Raw genomic sequence first — 16,948 nt, 5'->3', positions numbered from 1 at the left:
CTTAATGGGCAGACAGTGCAATTCGCTCAGCAGGGGAGTGTCATGAGTTCTTCTGGGCAGTCTGAAGATGAGCCTGGCTGTGTCATTCAACACTATCTGCAGTTTGTTCGTAAGTTTCTGGGGTAGCCCAACATAAAGCGCGTTACCATAGTCGAGTCTTGAGACAATAGTTGCTGCTACTATCGTTTTCATTGTCGAGACCGAAAGAAGAGGGACCAGTTTCCTCAGATGTATAAGAAGACCTATACAAGTTCCGACCACCGAATTGACTTGATTGGTCATAGAAAGCTCCGAGTCGATCTTGATACCTAGACTTTTCACCACTGGTGCTGGGTTGGGGGTGACTCCTAGCTCCTGGGGCCAGAACTGATCGCTCCAGGGGTTGTTTTTAGTTGAAATGGCTAAGACTTCCGTCTTGTCTGGATTGATTTTTAAGTAGTTAGCAGTCATCCAGGTAACTGTGAACCTAAGTATGCTCAGGGCTGACTGATGGGCGTGGGCCGAGTTATCGATCCTTAGGATGAGTTGGGTGTCATCCGCGTAGTTGAATACTCTGCAGTCCATTTTGGCGAGCGCAGCCACCAGAGGCTGTAGGTATATATTAAAGAGGAGGGAGGACAGTGCGAAGCCTTGAGGGACCCCACATGAGATGTTACCCTTTTCCAATACCTGCTCAGCCAATTGGATCCTCTGCGTTCTTCCTGATAGAAAGGATTCTAGCCATTTGTGGACCTGCCCTTGAATGCCCAAGTCCGCCAGCCGGGTGAGTAGTTTTAGGTGGCAGACCATATCGAACGCCGCTGACAGGTCTAATAAGATCAGGCGCTCGATTCTTTGTTGTCGGCCTTAAGCCTGAGTTCGTCCAGAACTGATAGCATAACCAGCTCCATACTATGACGGGCTCTGAAGCGTGCCTGGTGGGCATGGAGAAGATCGTGTTTCTCCAGGAATGCTGAAATGGTCCTCAAGACGTGTTTCTCCATGACCTTCCCCAGGATGGGAAGCTGGGAGATAGGCCTGTAATTTTTAAATACGGTCCTGTTTGCCCCTGGTTTTTTCAAAAGAGGAGTAACTCTGGCCTCCTTCAAATTTGAGGGGACCAGGCCGGTCGCCAAGGAATTATTCAGGAGGGTGAGAATCTGGCTTTCCAAGGCAGGCAAAGCCATTCTGAAGATCCGTGGCAGGCATGGGTCGACAGGGGAGCCTGACTTGGTGCCATTGGCCAAGAGTGTGAGAGCCCTTGAGTCTAGTTGAGGAAAGCTGGTGAGAAGATTGCCAGTGGGGGGTAGGGGAGTGGACAATTCCGGGGAGCTTGTGGTAATACGCGTGTTTTCAATCTCTAAAAGAATGTCTGCTACTTTCTAGAGGAAAAAAGCCTGTGGGACATTACAGTCGGTGGGTGCTACTGCAAAGTTAGCATCTGACTTTTTGCTGAGTTCTTTCAAGATCTTAAAAGTCTCCTTTTGTATATTAGGCGCCTCGGCGATTCGCGCTGCATAGTACTCAGCTTTTCTAGATATGATGGCCTTATTATAAAGTGTAAGTAGAGATTTATACGTTGTTAGCTCGGCGGGGTCATAAGCTTTCCGCCACCGTCTTTCGGTTTGATGAAGGCTTTGTTTCCTTTCCCTCAGTTGTTCGTTAAACCAGGGGGCCCCCTTGCCTTTATGTCTAATTCTTTTGTTACGTTCTGGAGCTACCTGATCAGTAGCAGCTTGTAGGGTGTTAGTGAGAGTTATGCTTTCTAAATCATTATTGCCTTCCTCAAAATTGGGTGAGGGTAGCCTCTGTAGTGTATCCACTAAGTTCTCTGCCTGAATTGTATTCCAGCTCCGCACCTTCCTCCATTTAAGAGGAAATTGTGGAAGTGGGCTATCTATAGGCACCCAACACAAGATCAACGAATGGTCTGACCAGGCGCAGGGCCGAATATCCATAAGCCTATCCCGCGGGTCAGAGGACCAAACCAGGTCCAAAGTGTGCCCTTTGATGTGGGTTGGGCGATCCACCAGTTGATGGAGCCCCATGGAGGATATTGCCATTTCAAGCTGTTTGGCATGCTGCTCTCAAGGGTTTTTTTCCCAGTGGTGGTTGAAGTCTCCAACCACCACGAGTCGTTGGTATCGTGTACTAAGATCAGACACGGTCTCAGCGAAGTAGTTATTAAACCCAGGGGTTGCCGCCGGGGCGGTAGACTACCAGGAGAAGGAGGCAAGAGGATTTAAAGGAGATTTTAATTCCTAGCATGTCTGTGTTGTCTATGCTCTCTGCTATGATCTTGGTGGCCCTGGTCCTGGTGTTAAAAAGAATCACCACCCCCCCCCCCTCTCCTGTTGTCTTGCCTGTTGTGCCAGAGGGCATCAAAGTCACCAGGGAGGGCAGCGATGATGTCTGGGGCAGAGGTGTCACCCAACCAAGTTTCCGTAAGTCCCAGTATGTCAATATCCCCCTCCTGGAGAAGAGTGAAGATCTCCAGATGGTGTTTCTGTAGAGATCTCGTATTTAAAACTGCTATGTTTAAACCCGGAGGGTGTCCTGGGCTGATGTTATTATGAGGTGCTGGCCTTAGTCTAGTGTGGCTAACTGTCCCATGTTGCCTCAGAATATTTTCACTTTTGAGTTTGGCTATGGCATTGTTATTAAGTCCATGGTCACCTGTGGCCAGGGATTGTAGCTCAAAAGCAGAATATCTCCGTTTAGAACCAGGGGTTATGGCCCCTAGCCCCGGCCAGCCGCGGACGGGCGCAGACGGGCTTGCCTTATGCGTGCCTGTGGCACGCTGCGGCGCGCCCGCTGCGCGCGTCCACTGCTTGTTCGCTCCAGCGTCGCAGTTAAGGCTAACCCCTTCCGCTCAGCAACCAATCAGCTCTGCTGTGCAGCAGCTGTAATCCCCCCAAACATTAGACCACGTTTGAGAAGCAGACATGCTCTAACGATGGGTGTGCGGCAGAAAAGATCGTGGCCGTAGGTAAGCCCAATGAAATTCTCCCCACGCTGCCCCCCAAATACAATTTGAATTGAAAAGCAGGATGTGTGTCACTTGGGTGCAATTGTCACAATTTAAAAAACTACTTTAGTCAGATTCAATGTCAGCAAGGTAATCACAACTTTCCCCCAGGTACAATCAGTGCTTTTTCAATTCCCCACGAAACATTAGTCACAGTTAAAAACAAGCCAGTTAATATCTCTACCATGAGGACCGCCCTAGCTCCGTGGCGTGTCTCTCTCTCTCTATCTGCTGCGCGTTCGCTCCAGCGTCGCAGTTAAGGCTAACCCCTTCCGCCCAGCAACCAATCAGCTCTGCTGTGCAGCAGCTGTAATCCCCCCAAACACTAGACCGCGTTTGAGAAGCAGACGTGCTCTAACGATGGGTGTGCGGCAGAAAAGATTGTGGCCGTAGGTAAGCCCAATGAAATTCTCCCCACGCTGCCCCCCACATACAATTTGAATTTAAAAGCAGGATGTGTGTCTCTTGGGCGCAATTGTCACAATTTAAAAAACTACTTTAGTCAGATTCAATGTCAGCAAGGTAATCACAACTTTCCCCCAGGTGAAATCAGTGCTTTTTCAATTCCCCGCAAAACATTAGTCACAGTTAAAAACAAGCCAGTTAATATCTCTACCATGAGGACCGCGTGAGCTCCGTGGCGTGTCTCTCTCTCTATCCCTGTAGAGGATTGGGGAGGATTATTAGGCACTAGGCAAAAAGCTCACTGATGCATGACTGCTATTTTGGTCCGGCAAGCCGGTCACCTGCCTGTCAAAGATTTCTGTGCTCCCATGAAACACGTATGCAGGAATGTGTGATGAGAATTGTATACCTGTAGGCTGCAAAAAGAGCACTTCCTTTTTCCTACCTAATAAATATCGAAACGTAATAGGATAAAGCCTTTGTACTTGCATTGAAAAAAACAAAAATTAGCAAATTATTGTAATACAAGGAAGGCTATAATGCAACACTGTTTATCGAATAAAGATAGGTTATAGGGTAAATTGTTAGAGGTCACAGGCCCAGATGGCAGGATATGACAAAATATCCCAAAGTTTATGCAGGCAGTCGAATACAAAAGTAGACTTGAAGCAGCACTATAACTGATGCACTCAGCGACATGCAATTATGTGACACTGATGATGTGAAGGAACTGCAACCTCCAGCATAAAAAGTGGCATGCATGTCTTGTGCTGAACCATGTGATATCAGTTGATTCTTTGTGAAGGTACTCTGGGAAGTGTCACTTTCAGAATATAAGATACACTGGTTTACCCGTGTGTTTGACACATAACGTTATCACCAAACAATGTCAATGGCAGACAAGTTTGATAGAAGTTAATATGTCTCTTATGTTTTCAAATTAAACTAGCCATCCTGGTTTTAGTAGAATTGGGAATTCAGAATTTCTAATTTTGCTGACTACTTTACTTTCCCTGACAACCAGCAACATCCAGACCATTTTTGATTTAGCTTTGATATAAACATGCATATAATCGCACAGCTGCGGCTGGTGCAGGTAAGCGGGGGGGGGGGGGGATTTCAACAGACGACAACGAGGGAACATTAATTATTTATTTAATTTTCCCTCATGGCCATCTGTCGTAGTAACCCAAAAGCCCCCCCACCCGGCCCCATCGCTCTTAGCTGCATGGGCCGCAGCTGTTATCGCAATTCAGGAGGAGACACTTTAGGGGCATAAAGAATCTTGTGACAAGAGCCAGAACAGTACAAGGTTTCCATTATTTGCTATTTTAATATATTTGTGTCTTCTACAGGAGCTGCCAATGTCAGTCTTGTCTGTCTAACGTGTGAAGAAAGAAAGGTTGTTGATATAGCTAATGTAAAAAAGTAAACTGAGTACTTTATATCTGATAGTGAAAGGTGTGTTATTTTTTCTTTTCCTCCTAAATCGTAGGGAGCAATCATTATTCATGAAGTTTATGAGGAAGGAGCTGCATCAAAGGATGGAAGACTCTGGGCTGGAGATCAGATTTTGGAGGTGTGTTGCTCTTTATTCATCTAATTTAAATAATTTGCATGAACATTTGATTTAGGTTCTGCAAGGCCTTTACTAAACAGCTTGATAAATAACTTGCAATCTTTTGCAGGTTAATGGAATTGACCTAAGGAATGCAACACATGATGAAGCCATAAATGTACTGAGGCAAACACCACAGAAGGTCCGCCTCACTGTATACAGAGATGAGGCCCAGTACAAAGAGGAGGATATGTATGATCTGCTGACTGTTGAGCTTCAGAAGAAACCAGGAAAAGGCCTAGGATTAAGTATTGTTGGAAAAAGGTATACTTGTACAGCTATTGCACTTACTTTATTTGCTGATGTACATATGTTTTGTACCTTGCACTGTGGATTGTTTTAGTCCCTGCAGCTACTCAAAACATCCTATTTTGGAATGACAGAAAGATATTCCAGGTAAATATATCTCATCACTTCTCCTACAACACTGTTAGATGTAGTCATAGAGACTGACACCAAGTTAGATAATCACTCTTTAAAGTTGCATTCCAATTTACACCTCAAAACCTCTGATCAAAACAATGAAACCTACAATAAAAAAGAGCTCCATCTGCTCACAGAAGGCTTCAATCCTCTGATAGTTATGGTATTATTCATAACAAGCATGACCAAAACGGATTTATCCCTTCTCGCAGTATGGCTTTATTCCGTACTCTACCGTGCGAATGCACCAGCTCTCCAGCAGGCAGCGGTTCTGCCTGTCGACCTGGAGAAGGCATTCGACACAGTGGGCTGGGAGTACCTTTTTGAGGTCATGCACCGCATGGGACTGGGGAATGATTGGGTGTGTTGTGTACGGCTTCTTTATGCCTCGCCCATTGCGAGAGTCAAAACGGGCCGAACCATATCCAGATTTTATAAGATTTCCCTGGGGTCCCGGCAGGGGTGTCCCCTTTCCCACTCCTATTTGCCCTGGCCGCTGGCGGAGCGGTTTTGCCTAGGTGGGAAAGGGCTGGGACTGACCTTGGGCGGGCGACGGCACCACATCCCTCTATATGCAGACGACTTTCTGCTGTACCTCACAGAGGCAGTTGAGGGGGCCGCTGCGGCTCTACGAATTCTGGGCGACTTTGCTCTCCTTTCGGGCCTCAAGGTCAATAAAACCAACATCTACATGTTTTCCATAGCCGGGCCTCTGCCGGAGGGGCTGCCGGTCGACACTCTCTGGGCACATCGAATCTTTAAATACTTGGGCATACATATTTTTCATGACCTAGATGATTTGAGGGATGGGAATCTGGGAATGGCACTTCGCTCCCTTCGCTCTTGTGTTCAGTTCCGGAGCTCGCTACAATTGCCCATTAAGGCCCGGATCACGCTGTCTAAAATGGTTATGCTGCCTCGACTGTTGTACTTTTTCGTGCATTTCCCAGTTTTGATGCCGAGAAGCTGGTTTCAACCTCTACATGCACTCCTGTGGCGCTTGGTTTGGGGTGACGGATGCCCGAGGATGTCCTGCAAACTCTCCAGCGTCCTATGTCGGAGGCAAGACATGGGGTGCTGAATTTTGAATTTTATATGTTGGCCGCCCAATTACAGTGGTTGGCTCAGTGGGTGGAGGGAGTGAACGAGGGAGGAACGTGCCTGGTCGACCCGGTATCGAGTCCCGAGCTGGTAACGGCAAAGCTCCTGATACCGGCTACATTCACCTCTTACTGCTCCTTGCTGCAGCGCACGGCCTTACAGACGTGGAGACGACGTTACAGTGGAGGTCAACAACTTGCAAAGTATTCCCACATGCTACCTCTTGTAGGGCTGCCACACAGAGACCCCCAATCCACATTTACGAGTACCAAGCTGGCCAGATGGTCGGAGGCCGGACTGGATATTGTTGGGGACTGCTACTTAGATAAGGTACTGATTCCTTTTGCGGAGCTTGTGGACGATAGTGGTCTCCCCCGGGTTAGTTCCTGCACTATGAAGTGTTGATGCTCACGTTTGTGCACTTATGGGGCTCTGGGAGGGAGGAACCTTATACACACCCTGTCCTCCATGCTTTATTCACCCTGGTCACCACAAGACAACCTGGTGAAATGGCTTTATGCCACATTAGTGGAGGCTTCCACCGGCCCCCTAGATGGATTGCGGGTGCGTTGGGACAGAACTGGGGGTTGAGTCCTTACCGACTCTGAGTGGCGTAAGGTTTTGCGCTATCCGGGAAGTTCTCCCGGAATACCCAATTGAAATATATCCAATTCAACTACACACATATGACGCCACACCGGCTCAACCTGACATATGGAGGGGAGGTGCGACAGTGTCCCAGATTTGCCCACCCGGATGCTGACTTTTGCCACATGACTTGGGATTGCCAATGGGTGCGTCCTTACTGGGAGGCGGGTTGGTCAAGATCAAAGACGTGCTTGGTAGGGATTTGGCCTTAACGATTCAGACGTGCCTGCTGGGTCTGTTCCCCAGGCCACCAAAGCGCAAAGTTGGGAACCGTTTGGTAGATCTTGCACTGGGCCTCGCTAAGCGCAGGATAGCGATGGAGTGGAAATCCTCGAGGGGGGCACAGGTTGCAGCCTGGAACAGAGATGTCGTTGCATGGGCAGGGACAGAGGGCAGAGCACTAGCATGGGAGGAGACCAAGGGATTGAGAATGCACCCAATTGCTGAGCACCCAATTGCTGAGTAATGGAAAGAGATAATGGCTGAATGGAGAAACTAGCGGGATCCAGCAGTGAGAGGGAAGAGACGGAACACAAACCACATATAGATAACGCAGCAAAACTCGCTCATCAAGGGTCTCCTGGTGTACCAGGGGTTTGATTTATGGGGAGGAGATGCACGGGCTGGAGAAGTCCCCGGGAGTGTCGGGCTAGATAAAGGAGGGATACCAGTTGCGGGGGGGGGGCCTAATGGACCTTCAATTCTATTGACATGTCCACACCACTCCTGACATGTCCACACCACTCCTCTGCACCAGTTACTCGTTTTTTTTGGTCTTTTTTCCTTTTCTCTCCTTTATTCTTTTCCTGGGTTTGACCATTGTTACTCGCACAATATGATCACATTTACAAATACATATGCACATGATGGTCTGATGTTGGACGACTTCCCACGTAATTGCCATGATATAACTGTCTTGGTGGAGCAAGTACTCACGAATGTAGACAGTAATGGATGATGTAACTTGTTTTGTATTCTCCTTTATCCTTCTTGTACTTAATGTGTTGATTTGTATAAAATGGCAATAAAAATATCTTTAAAATATATATATATTCATAACAAGCATGCCAATATCAACTCAGATAACAAAACAATGTATAATATGGAAAATGATGGTGCTCGTCTTGTAATCCAAGTTACAATGTTATTTAACAGTTAAAAAGTCCTGCTATTCCAAAACTGGACACCACAAATCAGATATCTCTGTTTCTATCACAAATGTCTTAAAACCATGCTCCTGTTGAATATATGTTAATACCCGGGCCTTTTAGATCTAATCCTAGAACCTCATGTCGAAATTATCACACTCCACTACAGCCAGCCAAACCAAATATCAACTTAAATATGTGTATCAGGTCAACAGTGTAGGTCAGTTATAGCAAATTTCAATGTCACTCCTGCTATAATCCAAGACAAAGGTCTCAACGTGCTGTCCCTTACATGCACCTCATCATTTTAACCTCCAAGGAACCTAGTACTCCTCCTGGTTATTATATTCTTCGCAGAAACAGACTGGGAACTAGAGAAGTAGTGGTATCCATGCTTTCAAATAGCTCACAGGATGCAAGATTAACAGAGCCAATACATTCAGCATTTTAAAAATCTTATTCATAAAGATCACCCCTCCCAAAGCAAAGCCTCTCAATATCAACCCAATATATTTCCAATTAGGAAAACATTATGTTCGAGGCATATGAGCTGCAGATTGTACACTTAGCATAGATCGCCATCTGGTGTTGGGCCCGGATGTTTGCAGTTTGTTTTTGTTCTTTGGACAGTCTTTGGAAGTCACGAGTTCGGTGACTCCTCCTTCGGTCCGTACTGCGCATGGGCTTCGGCTCCATCCTCAGATTGTTTTTTTCCGCCATCGGGCTCGGATGTGATACTTCGTGCTCCGGCTTCGAACTTCTACGGTTCCAGCCTCGACGGAAAATCCTCGTTCTTCGAGTTTCTTCATCTAATCTTCATCTCTCGAAGCAGCACTTTTCTCCATTCCGCACATCGGCACCGGCCCTCGGACCCTCTTCGACTCCGGTCCCGGCCGATGGAAAGGACTCCGTTCAAAAAGTGCCCAAAATGTGGGTCTAAATTTCCCCACACCGACCTCCATCAGGTGTGTAACCTTTGCCTCTCTCCAGAACACGAGGCCAGAGACTGCCCCGCCTGTAAGTCTTTTCGATCAAAAAAGACCATCCGGGATCGACGAGCTCCACGCGCCATGGCGCACTCATCGACCGCAGCTCCACCGGACATCTTTGGAGACGACGCCGGAGCTTCGGGGCAACTACACACCGAGCAGGAGGAAGACGTCGTCAGCGCTTCCGAGGCCGACGACTCCGACGTGGAGGACATCACACCGGCGCAGCGGGTCGTGAGTACTGTACCCCCTCCCACCCCCGCGCCCAAAACCAAAGAGACTCAGGTTACGCCCTCGCCTGCAGGCCTGGGTAAAACCAAGCACACCGCTTCTATCACCCCACCTTCGGGCCCGGTGTCGAAGCCTCCAAAGTCTCACGGCAGCTCGGGCTCGAGCCAGCCGACGCCTGGTGCCGAAAAACACCGTCCGGCACCGAAGAAAGTGATACCCAGCTCGACTCCGAAGCCACCGGTGCCGAAGCCTGGACTCTCGGTGCCGACCAAACACAAACACAAATCTGTTGGCACCGACGCTCCGGCGCCGAAAAATACTTCGACGCCGAAAAAACCGGAGGTTCCAAAAAAGCATGGCGCAGAGAAACCATCGAAATCCTCGGCTCCAAAAACATCGGCGCCAGCGGACGATTCGGTGCCATTGGACCTCTTTACACCAGACCCTTTGCAAAAGACTCTATTTAAAGATCCAAAGACTGGGCTATTGACTTTAGTTGTCAAGAAAAGACGTCTTGACACACCGGCTCCTCCTCCACCGCCCAAGCGGAAGGACTCTGCTACTTCTCCTCTCAGAATGCCCTCCCCACTACCTCCTCCTCCGCCTCCTCCACCTCCTCCACCCCCTCCCCCTCCCAGGTCTCCGCCACCCTTGCCTCATCATTCCCCGACCCCGTCCCCAGATCCGGATTACGGGGATCCAGATTATGACCCGGCGGACGCCCCAATGGACCCCGCTCCACCGGGGACCCCAGACCCATGGGAAGACTACCAAAACCCTGACATACCGGATGTGCCTCAGGACGACCTATACCCATCCAGGCCGTCTCCCCCAGAGGACTCCTTAGGGTTTCACCACTTAGTGCAGAGAGCAGCACACTACCATGGGGTGGAAATGCATAGTGAACCAGTGGAAGACGACTTCCTACTGGATACATTTGACATTCAGGACAAGTCCACAGCTATATTGCCCATGCTTAAGGGTGTCACCAAGCATGCTGCTGAGGTGTTCAAAGACCCTGTCAGGGCCAGGGTATTGAACCCTAGAATAGAAAAAAAGTATAAGGCGGCACCCACAGACCCTACATACATTAAGGGCCCTGCTCCCTTAGATTCCCTAGTTGTGTCCACAGCTAGAAAGCAGGCTAACTCCCAGTCCTCAGGAGAGGCCCCGCCGCCCGATAAGGAATCCAAACTTCTAGACGCGTCTGGCAAACGCACCGCCTCCCAAGCTGCAAACATATGGCGCATTGCAAATACACAAGCGCTTCTTGCGCGCTATGACAGAGCACACTACGATGAGCTTGAGGCTCTTATACAGCACCTCCCCGAAAAACACAAAGCAAGGCTCATGACCTGATACAGGAGGGTAAATTGATTACTAACACCTCCATTAAGTGTGCCCTCGATGCAGCTGACACTGCTTCTAGAGCCATAAATACTAGTGTCCTGCTTCGTCGTCATGCCTGGCTCAGGATCTCAGGGTTCAAGCCGGAAGTCCAGGCGTCCATACTAAATCACCCCTTTGACCAACAAACTCTCTTTGGGCCAAAGGTGGACGAAGCATTAGAAAAAATGAAAAAGAACACAGACACAGCAAAGTCTATGGGGGCGCTGCAATCACAGACCCCTAAACGCTCCTTTCGACGCTCATCCTTTCGTAGCACAGGCAGAGGCTACTCCACCGATAGCGACTCTACCTCCTACAAGTCCCCTCCTCAAAATACCTTTTCAAAGGGCTACCAAAGGGGTGGTTACAGAGGCAACAACAATAAGGGCAGGGGCAAAGCTAACACCACCCGTTCTGCCACCCCGCCCGCACAATGACTTCCCTCCGCTCCCCCCAGACCATCCCACTCCGGTCGGGGGCAGACTACAAAACTTTATCCATGCATGGGAATCCATAACATCGGACAAATGGGTGACCCAAATTATTCGGTCAGGGTACTGTCTCGAGCTAACATCTACCCCACCCAATATCCCACCAAGACACCGTCCAATGTCTCAAGAACATTCCACACTGCTCAAACAGGAGGTGCTCTCCCTCCTCCAAAAACACGCTATAGAGCAGGTCCCCGTCAATCAGCAAAACCTAGGGGTCTACTCTCTGTATTTCCTAATACCGAAGAAAGACGGGACCCTAAGGCCCATTCTGGACCTCCGGCCTCTAAATGCATACATACATTCAGACCATTTCCACATGGTCACCCTACAACAAGTCCTCCCACTCCTCTGTCAGGGAGACTTTCTCACTACCTTGGATCTGAAAGACGCATACTTTCACATTCCAATACACCCTTCTCACAGGAAGTACCTCAGGTTTGTGGTGGACGGTCAACATCACCAGTTCACAGTTCTCCCCTTCGGGGTCACCACCGCACCACGGGTGTTTACCAAATGCCTAGCAGTTGTAGCAGCACACCTCAGACGTCAACATATTCACGTCTTCCCTTACTTAGACGACTGGCTCATAAAAGCCGCGTCCTACAACCAATGTGTGCAACATACCAACAGCACCATTCAACTGCTCCACCAGCTAGGCTTCACGGTGAACTACCAAAAGTCCCACCTCCTACCATCTCACACAAAGCAATATCTCGGGCCACTATAGACACCTCCAAAGGTATTGCCTATCCAAATTCAGCCAGAATCGCAAGCATACAAGCCTTGCGCCAAACGTTCCTTCCTCAACACTCTCTTCCAGCAAGAGTGTTTATGAAGCTCATAGGGATGATGGCATCTTGCATTTTCATAGTGCCCCATGCCAGACTCCACATGCGTCCACTCCAAGAGTGCCTAGCACGACAGTGGAACCAGGCCCAGGGACAGCTGACGGATCTGGTGTTGGTGGACGGCCGCACCCATCACTCTCTGCAGTGGTGGAACACCACAAACCTTTCCAAAGGGCGGCCGTTCCTGGACCCGGTTCCTCAGGTGATTCTAACAGCGGACGCATCGCTCTCCGGCTGGGAAGCGCACCTCTTACACTTCCCAGTGCAAGGTCTATGGACGCCACAGCAAAAGTCACTCCACATCAACCATCTGGAGCTCTTGGCGATCTTTCTAGCCCTAAAATCTTTTCAAAAACAGATTTCAGCCAAAGCAGTCCTCATTCGCACAGACAACATGACTGCAATGTATTATATTCAAAAACAGGGGGGGACACACTCTCCCCAGCTCTCCCGCTTAGCCCAGAGCATATGGAGATGGGCAATTCCTCAAAACATCTTTCTCCTGGCACAGCACGTTCCAGGCGTGCAAAACACCATGGCAGATCTGCTCAGCAGACAAACGCAACAACTGCACGAATGGGAACTGCATCCACAAGTTCTTCGCCCATTCTTCCAACAGTGGGGGCATCCTCAGATAGACCTCTTCGCCACCCACGAAAACAAAAATTGCCCAAGCTTCGCCGCCAGATACCCACACCCATTGTCCAAAGGCAATGCGATATGGATGAACTGGTCAGGCAAATTTGCATACGCCTGTGCACCTCTCCCGCTAATTCCATTAGTGGTAAGGAAGCTACAACAGCACTCCCTCACACTCATTCTGGTAGCTCCAACATGGGCCAGACAACCGTGGTACACCACACTACTACAGCTCTCGGTGGTACCACATCAAAAACTGCACCTGTCCCCGTGCCTCCTAACTCAGAACCATGGAGAAATCAGGAACCCGGACCCAGCTCAGCTCAACCTTGCGATCTGGCTCCTGAAATCTTAGAATTCGGGTACCTTATCCTGCCCCCTGATTGCATGAACATTATCAAGGAAGCCAGACGTCCTACCACTCGAGCATGCTATGCCGCAAAGTGGAAAAGATTTGTAGTTTACTGCCGTAACAATACAATCAACCCTTTAGATGCATCCATACAGCACATCATATGCTATCTGCTCCATCTTCACAGGTGTAACCTGGCATATTCATCCATACGCCTACACCTAGCAGCGATTGCTGCTTATCTACAGAACAGACAGCATTTATCACTGTTCAGAGTGCCCGCTATTAAAGCCTTTATGGAAGGCCTTAAACGAGTAATTCCTCCCAGGACACCCCCCTCCCCTGTATGGAATCTAAATGTAGTTCTTACACGGCTAATGGGTCCACCCTTCGAACCAATGCATAAATGTGAGCTACTGTTCCTCACCTGGAAAACAGCTTTCCTCGTAGCTATCACTTCCCTTAGAAGGGTTAGTGAAATACAAGCGTTCACTATACAGGAACCCTTCCTACAAATACATCACAGCAAGGTCATACTTCGTACAAATCCGAAGTTTCTGCCCAAGGTAATTTCCCCCTTCCATCTCAATCAATCGGTGGAATTACCTGTCTTTTTCTCGCAACTTCAATCTGTTGCGGAAAGAGCCTTACACACACTTGATGTTAAGAGGGCTTTACTGTACTACATACAAAGAACGCAACCTTTCAGGAAGACTAAACAATTGTTTGTTTCCTTCTCTCCACCACATAAAGGCAACCCCATCTCTAAATCAGGGATAGCTAGGTGGATTGTAAAGTGCATACAAATTTTCTATCAAAAGGCAAAAAGAACATTATCTGTTCCACCTAAAGCCCACTCTACTAGAAAGTTAGGGGCTTCTATGGCTTTTCTAGGGAACATACCCTTAGATGACATCTGCAAAGCAGCCACATGGTCAACACCGCACACCTTCACAAAACATTACTGTGTAGACGTGCATTCCAAGCAGCAAGCTAGTGTGGGCCAGGCTGTACTAAAGACACTTTTTCAAACCGCTGCAACGGATACCGGTGGTCGCCGCTAAGGTTGGGTACTGCTATATAATCTATGCTAAGTGTACAATCTGCAGCTCATATGCCTCGAACGGAATATGCTACTTACCAGTATGCATCTGTTCTTGGCATGTAGAGCTGCAGAGTTGTACACGCCCACCCGCCTCCCTGGCTACCTACATCCGTTCCAGTCCATCTTATTTAGATACAACACACATGGGTTTCTCACTGTTATTACTACGCTCCATCATTTCCCTGTTGGCGAAAAACAATCTGAGGATGGAGCCGAAGCCCATGCGCAGTACGGACCGAAGGAGGAGTCACCGAACTCGTGACTTCCAAAGACTGTCCAAAGAACAAAAAAAAACTGCAAACATCCGGGCCCAACACCAGATGGCGATCTATGCTAAGTGTACAACTCTGCAGCTCTACATGCCAAGAAAAGATGCATACTGGTAAGTAGCATATTCCTTTTCTAATAACAAATGTATCCACCTCTGAAATGCAAATATCCCAAATTCTTCAGCGACTTTATTCTCAATGGGCAAACAATACAAAGATACCACTCTATTTAAAAAAAGCATTGGCATAGCCAATAGGTCTCGCTTTTGGGACCTTATAAGTGTTTAGCTAGAGATATTGACTTTGCCTATGTAATTATTCTGTGCTGATGCGATCAGATAGCTTAATGACCCAAGCATTTACTAAAGAAAATGTATGCATAACTTGTAGCGCTTACACATTTAAACGTAGTTTAATTAATTGGTTAAAACATACGTTATGTCCTTCACGTTCCTTTGAAGGAAACTCCTTACCTCTTCCCACAGGAAATAAACAGATCATACAGGTGAGATAGCAAACACTCTAATAGAATCAGGTGCCATACACATATGGGAACGCGAATCAAAGCGGAAAGGATGTTCAGTAATTTCGTGATCTCAATACTCGAGCAACACCAGATTTTATTTATGGTAAAACCCAGCACTTAAGTAGAACACCCCCCCCCCCAAGTAGAACACCCCCACCTCAAAAAGTGAAACCGCATAATAAGAAAAACTAGGTATTAGCTAGTCGCCTTGGCTCGGTAACTACATCAATGAGATTAAATAATTACACAGATATCAAAAAATTCATAAAAACAAGCACCGGCAACATAGCAAGGATACAGTTGAAGTAATTCTCCAAAGCCGACTTCATCGTCTCCCAGGGAAAAAACTAACCCAAACAAAAAAATACAAAGTTTGAACTGCAACGCGAATCACAACAGCAACGTGCCCGAAAAATGCACTGAAACAAACGTCCACAAGACCTGCGTGTTCCGGTCTAAAACCAGGGTAGTGACCACGTCCCAAGAGGTGGCCATGATAGAGCCAGGCAAACCCCAGCCTTACACTGATGATAGCATGGAAACAGAAAGGAGCGGCGTAAAGCTTTGAACAAATAACATGACGAATAGCTATATAGGAATCGCTAAAAAGGCACCCTCCAAGTTACAACACCATTCTGTTGCATAATATACAATATAAAATCATTCTTATGAAAGAATTAGTGAGTCTGGTTGATGAAAATCTCTACATTGTGTTTTTTCCTGTATGTAGTAAAAAGTAATTACAGCAAAAGTTTCGTATATTGAAATAAGTGGAGAAGGCACAAGTTCTCAAGTGTTTCGTTTATTTTAGGTTATGTCTTAGGTAAGTTATGTTTGTATATTTTCCTTGTAATTTATGCGTTTGTCGGTGAATGCTGGCGAAAGCTCTATTTTTCTGCCATGTATGCTCTAATTACCTAGTTGAAAATTGGTTTCTCACTAGGTCACTTGTTTCATTTCCGGGTGAAAGGTAATAGAGGCTATTATAACGGAAGGAAACTGGTAGTAGGAAGCCGGTCTTTGCTGATCGAAGCTTTCTCTGCTACACTTAGCTTCGTATTTTTAAGTTATATACTACTCCTATAAGACCATTTGCGTATATGATAAACTCGTTCCTGGGAGTTCGGAACTGTAGGCATTTTGTTGCAGCACCTCTGCGAAGCTGTGTTTTCTTCAGCAGTCGAAGTGCATTAAAAAACAAGCATTGGCCGCGAGTCGCGATATGTGGTGGGGGAGGGGGAGAAGCGGGAGTTTTGTGCGCGCGCTAAAAGGAAAAAAAAAGGACACGAGTGGTGCGCGCGCGATGGCACCTCCGCCCGTGCATGTGCGTGTAACCGCACGCTCTATGCCAGCAAAAAGCATGTGGTAGGACTTTTCAAAGCCCGCTACTAAATGTCTCGCAGAGCAGTGCATGCGCTGGCTCAGGCGAGACCTAAAAAAAACACTATACAAGACTCCTCCTCCTCTTCATCATATATTATTTTTATTCAGTTTATCTTTTTAAACCCATACAGATGCAAAACAATACAAAATCTATCAAGTTAATACAATACAAATCATTTGAAACCCATAAAACATAGAAAAACATTTGTTATGAAGAGAAATAGAATCAATAGCCTAAACAACATTAACAAACATTTGTGTGACACCTGCACCAGCATTTGTGTTGCAGGAACAATTTATCTTAAGTATAGAAAGTGAAAAACACACGATCCTGTGTTTTTTTGTGACACGCGAATCCACATTCTCACTGTAA

At 47.4% G+C, this 16,948-nt stretch overlaps 1 protein-coding gene across 1 annotated transcript in view; it reads left to right on the top strand.

Annotated features, from left to right (window-relative positions):
- The window catches only part of MPDZ (multiple PDZ domain crumbs cell polarity complex component), a 798,673-nt gene that overhangs the window by 613,850 nt on the left and 167,875 nt on the right, over nucleotides 1-16,948 (top strand). The window contains exons 40-41 of the mRNA XM_085633687.1: nucleotides 4,908-4,991; nucleotides 5,101-5,294. Of these exons, the coding sequence (XP_085489813.1) occupies nucleotides 4,908-4,991; nucleotides 5,101-5,294 (278 nt within the window). The remainder of the gene's footprint in view (nucleotides 1-4,907; nucleotides 4,992-5,100; nucleotides 5,295-16,948) is intronic.

The sequence above is a fragment of the Triturus cristatus genome, chromosome 2_1, assembly GCF_964204655.1.
Source record: "Triturus cristatus chromosome 2_1, aTriCri1.1, whole genome shotgun sequence".
NCBI lineage: Eukaryota > Metazoa > Chordata > Amphibia > Caudata > Salamandridae > Triturus > Triturus cristatus.
The sequence above is the reverse complement of the archived record's forward strand: the minus strand, read 5'-3'. Positions and strand labels throughout refer to the sequence as shown.